General features: G+C 37.1%; 1 protein-coding gene across 1 annotated transcript; it reads right to left on the bottom strand.

Annotated features, from left to right (window-relative positions):
• Window positions 1–1,473: 1,473 nt before the first annotated feature.
• Window positions 1,474–2,337, bottom strand: LOC126687951 (uncharacterized). Its single transcript, XM_050382503.1, has 2 exons — window positions 1,865–2,337; window positions 1,474–1,768 (listed from the first exon to the last, which is right to left on the bottom strand). Exons 1-2 carry the CDS (start codon window positions 2,335–2,337, stop codon window positions 1,474–1,476), a joined length of 768 nt encoding a protein of 255 aa, XP_050238460.1.
• Between the last annotated feature and the right edge of the window lie 3,176 nt (window positions 2,338–5,513).

The following is a 5,513-nucleotide window of genomic DNA, read 5'->3' as shown; positions in this document are numbered from 1 at the left end:
TAAATGTGCTGAAAAGTTAGAGACCACCGGATCCCACGATTTAGCACCCACTGCTCTATCTGAAAGGGGAAGGCCAAGATAAGTGATAGGGAGATCTTCAATTCTGCGCTTCAAGATATCAGAAGCCTCAGAAAGCGCAGATTGATCGCCATTAATACCAATAATGGAAGACTTATTGTAGTATATAGTAAGGCCAAAGATCAATTCAAAACACCTTAGAATGCGCAGCAAAGTCCGAATCATAGACATGTCATTCGGAACAAATAATAAAGTATCGTCAGCAAACTGAAGGATGGAAACCGGTTCAGCCAAACCATCAACATGAATCCCCGACAATAAACCCAAGTCACAAGCTTTACTAAAAAGAGATCGCAAGCTCTCAACCGCCAAAACAAAAAGCATAGGAGAAATCGGATCTCCTTGGCGAATACCCCTACCCATAAAAAAATTATCTGTGGGACAACCATTGAGAAGAACTGATAACTGAGCTGAATCAAAAAAAGAAGAAATCCATGAAATCCATTTATCATCAAACTGCATCCTGCGAAGCGTTTGAAGAATGAAATGCCAAGATATGGAGTCAAAAGCCTTCCTGAAATCAAGTTTGATAAGAAAAGCTTGTTCCCTGCGACGTTTAATAAGATGAATGATCTCAGAGGCGATCATGTGAGAGTCGTGGATACTTCTCCCTTTGATAAATCCAAATTGATTCTCAGATATAACAAGAGGAAGAACATGAGAAAGTCTATTAGCCAAAGCCTTGGAGAGAAGCTTAAAAACTCCATTGATCAAACTAATAGGCCGAAAATCCTTAATATCTGTAGCACCTGAAAACTTCGGAATCAGCACCAAAAAAGCAGTGTTCAGGCCAGTCGGAAAGGAAGAAGTAGCAAAGAACTCCTGGAACAAAGACAAAAAATCCTTTTTAAGAATTTTCCAAGCTTTCTTATAAAAGAAGTAGTTAAAGCCATCCGGACCCGGAGCTTTGTTGTCGTCACAGCCCAACAACGTAGCATAAATCTCTTCCTCTGTAAATGGTCTCGTCATAAAAGAAGCCTGCTGATCAGTCAAGGTACGGATAGGGAGCGAATCTAAGGAAAACTGAATATCCTTATGCTGCCGAAATAGCTCCTTATAGAAGAGGTGAACTTGCCTTTTAATATCCACGGGAGAATCAAAGCAAATCCCACCAATATGAATATCAGAAATAAGATTACCCTTAGAGTGAATCGATGCTACAGTATGAAAGTATTTGGAATTTATGTCTCCATGTATATTCCAATTGAGTCTAGACTTCTGATGCCAGAGCGATTCGAGATGCTTGGAGAGTTGATTAAACTCTGAATAAAATCCTGACAGCCTTGTACTATCCTCTTCATTAAGGCTGCCTAAATCTGCTTTAACTTCTAAATCTGAAATGGAAGATTGGGCGGCAGATAAACGAACATTCATGTCACCAAATACATCACGATTCTAGGTTTTAATTGCGTTCCTGAGCTCCCTAAGTTTGATCACAAAGTCAGCTAAAGGCAGCCTATTCTCAATAGATGACCAAGTATTAGACACGAAATCATAAAAATCCTTGTGACTCCACCAAGAATTGATTGATTTAAAAGGCTTTGGACGCCAATCCACAATTAAATCCGAATTAAAAAGGATGGGAACATGATCAGAAAAAGACCTTGGAAGAGCTTTCAATTGCATTCTCGGCCATAAGGTGAAGAAATCCGGAGACAAGAAGCATCTATCCAGCTTTGATCTCATAATACTATTATACCAAGTAAAATATCTCCCTTGCAAATCACATTCCACAAGTGCCGAAGCTGAAATAAAATCTGAGAATTAAAGCATTGAAGAACTAAACCTGCTGCAATTTAGTCTTTCCGAAGGTGTCAAAATCTCATTGAAATCCCCAGCAATAATGCAATGAGCATCTGATGTGAATTCAGGAAGCAGTTCATCCCAAAGTAAAGCCCGATCCCTGGAAATATTACTCGCATAAACCAAGAAAAATCTAATATTAAAACTAGACCAAATGAAGTCTAAGCTAATCCATCTATTAGCTAAAAAAGTACATGTGGGGGAGATCATAATCGGGTTCCAGATACAAAGCAAACCGCCCGAGGCACCTACGGAAGGAACAAAACAAAACTCAAAGTCCAGATTAGGCCATAGAATCCGAACACTAAAATCGTCAAAATGTTCTTTCTTCGTCTCAATTAAACCCAATAGAGATAGATTTTGATTTAAGACCAAAGAACGAATAAATCTACACTTACGAGCAAAAGACAATCCGCCACGATAATTCCACGACACAAAGTTAAAGTTGTACGGCATAATAAGAAGTATAAACCTCGGAGGAAGACACAACAAGATCAACTCTTATTGGCCATCGCAATACCTTGTGATAGAAGCTCCAAAATCCCCATCTCATGTTCCGGTGAGAATAGACCAAGTTGCAGACCGATGTTCCATGTCTGCTGCACTTCTGCGTCAACTGCTGTTGCTGATATAGTTAAAGAATTCTTGTGCGCAATGATGTCATCCGAGAAAGATGACCCTGTGTCTCCAGAATGCTGGATTGTTGAACAAATTTGCCCCTTTTGATTAATACGTTTAAACTTGGTTTTATGAGTAATGAAGCCCCTGAACTCTGCTGGTGTTGTATCTGAAGAAATTCCAGCGTTAGAACTTGTTGCTGAACCACTAACCTGTTTGTTCATGCCTTTTTCAATCTCCGAGCCAGAGTTAATGTCAACAGTTATCGGGCTAAGGTGAAAGGCAGGAGACGAAACAGGTGAAAAACCTTTTGTCTCCAGAGACGGATTAAGATCCAGTTTCAGAGACTCGTCGGATACAGAAATTGAACCTTTGCTGCCCAAGCTGTCATGAGAAGAATCTGAGGAGGTATCTGAACTATCCCATTCCTCCAAAACAATTGGTAAGTCTGATTCTGAAACTGTGACATTGAACTCCATATCCTCAATCATGAAAAGAATCGATTCATGAATGGATTCCTTAGTAGTAGAGATTAAAACTGATCCCGTGTCTAAACGCTGTTTTGACAATACCATTGGATGAACCGAGATAGGATCACCGAAACGAATACCTATTTGCATGAAAAACTGCTCTTCCCATGCAACAATTGGGACTCCAACAATTTTTAGCCAAGTATACCTTCCTCTACCCACAAAATATTTGTCAAACGTCCTGCACTCAGAGAAGAACTCTGACAACGAAGGGAAAGTGATCCTCTGAAAAACTTCTCTAATCTCATTAGATCGAAATCTAATTATCACATCAGGGCCTCCCAGAAAGGAAAAGGATTCAAAATCCACTCCTTTTTGCGTTAAAAAAGGCAGAAACTTGAAGCAAGAGATGCATATGTTTAACCCTAATAATCAAAGAATTTGATATATCAGAATTATTGTCATTCACAGGCCTGTAAACAATCGGTGCAGTCTTCACAACTTCAACGTAAGATCTTCTATCTCGAGTTGAGGACTTAAAATTCTAGACATGTTGCTTCTGCGCTGGTCGCATAATTGGATTCAGAGTATTTGAAACCTTAGTTGGGTATCTCGATTCAAACGCCTTAATACGATAGTAACCAATGCATACCGTATTCAAACGAGCTCGTACAGTACTGAAATCCTCCTCCGGATTAGGTCTAAAAAAACCAAAACGTTTATTCATAACGTTCCGTTTCCTGGCTAGGGATACCCTTCCCGCTATTCCAAATTTCAGGAAAGCTTGCTACAGATGGATGTAGTTCCATGATTCCGGGTAATTCTCAAAGTAAAAAACAGGGACAGGGTTAATGGCTGAATGAAGGTGTGGGATTGGAGTTGTGGCAGCGGTTGTTTGGTGTATGGTGGTGGTCGGAGTTTGGAGGCTTGAGAAGGGTTTAGAGTTAGGGTTCCGGTTCATGTAGGGATATTTCATTCCTTAATCTTGAGGAAGGCCTTCTTTTAATTAATTCTTCTTCCTTTTATAATAAACTTTTATAATTTAATAGTTTGACTTATTTTCTATTTAAATTAGTTTAAATATAAATATAAATATAAATTATAATATATTAAAAAATTATGATATTTTTTAATAATTCATTAACTAAAAATACTTATAAATACATATTTATTGAAATTTATTTTAAAAATAAGTTGAGGAATTAAATTTCATATTATTTATTTTAGTTAAGTTAATTTTAGTATTGATAATCATTTATATATTATATTAAATCGTATTGTTAAAATTTTATTTGATTGTCATCTTTAGGCTAACATAAATTTTAAAAGCACATAATAGTTTAATTAAATTATCCCAAAAAAATGCAAAAAAATTAGATTGAAGGTGCTTCAAAACTGTAGTTGAATTGAATTGAAAGCGAGAGAAATAATGATTCATATACATTCAGACAGGGTATATTCCGTAGCCATGGAGATGCACGTGCACATCAGTCCCACTGGGGACAAAATCCAACGGTGCCTCACGTCCTATTATAAATTCTTCTCTTCTTTCACCATCCATCTCATCTATCTTCTCCCATCGCAACCAACGGCTGTGATCTTCAATTTTGTTGCCCAATTTTTTGGAATTACAATTTGAGAAAGGTTTAATATATGACTCAACCCTAAACTATACTATCATTTTATTTTAGAACAAATAATCAATTCACAACCTCATTTTGGCACGAAATATCAAATAAATTTATTTTCACCAACCAAATTGTTAATTCAAATCAACTTCTATGACACAAAAACACCCTAAAAAAGTAAAATTGCTAATTATATTAATTAATTTTAAGGGTTAATATAAAAAAATCACGAACTTAACACGTTTTCTCATTTTAATCACACAGTTTAAATTTTCTCATTTGCATGCATGAACTACCACTTTTTCCCAAATTCATGCACGATGCTGAGGTGTCACTCATTCATTGGTGTAAAATGACCTCCACCTCAACGAATTGCACCAATGGAGTCGTGACACTTCAGCACCGTGCATGAATCTGAAAAAAAGTGGCAATTCGTGCATGAAAATGAGAAAATTTAAACTACGTAATTAAAATGAGAAAACGTGTAAAGTTGGTGAATTTTTATGATATTAGCTCTAATTTTAACTAACAATTAAAACTTTAATTAAATACAATTAAAATCTAATCAACCTAATTAATTTAATTATTTTATTTAAACATTTAAATCTAAACCACCGAGACCGCCGCTAGAAACCTCTACTCGGGCCCCCCATTCCGTCGAAAACCGCTCCTCATAAACGAGGAGTCGCTGCTCCTCGCCTGAGGATGCTCATCTGCTCATGAGGAGCATCGAGGAGCAGCAGCTCCTTGTTAGAGGAGTCGGGGGGGATGGTGTCGACGGTGGGTGTATGGCAACGGACGGTGGTCAGAAAAGAAAAAGAAGAGAAAAGCGGAGGGAAGAATGATGGAACAGATTTAAAAAAGTCTTTTATTTTATTATAAAATAAATTAGTTATTGAATTTTTAAAAATTAAAA

This window comes from Mercurialis annua, linkage group LG6, assembly GCF_937616625.2.
Source record: "Mercurialis annua linkage group LG6, ddMerAnnu1.2, whole genome shotgun sequence".
In the NCBI taxonomy this organism is placed as follows: domain Eukaryota; kingdom Viridiplantae; phylum Streptophyta; class Magnoliopsida; order Malpighiales; family Euphorbiaceae; genus Mercurialis; species Mercurialis annua.
The sequence above is the reverse complement of the archived record's forward strand: the minus strand, read 5'-3'. Positions and strand labels throughout refer to the sequence as shown.

Coding starts and splice junctions, on each gene's coding strand:
- LOC126687951 (XM_050382503.1), bottom strand. CDS start 2,337: ATGCCGTACAACTTTAACTTTGTGTCGTGGAATTATCGTGGCGGATTG. Junction 1,769..1,864: donor GAAAGACTAAATTGCAGCAG/GTTTAGTTCTTC, acceptor TTGGTATAATAG/TATTATGAGATCAAAGCTGG.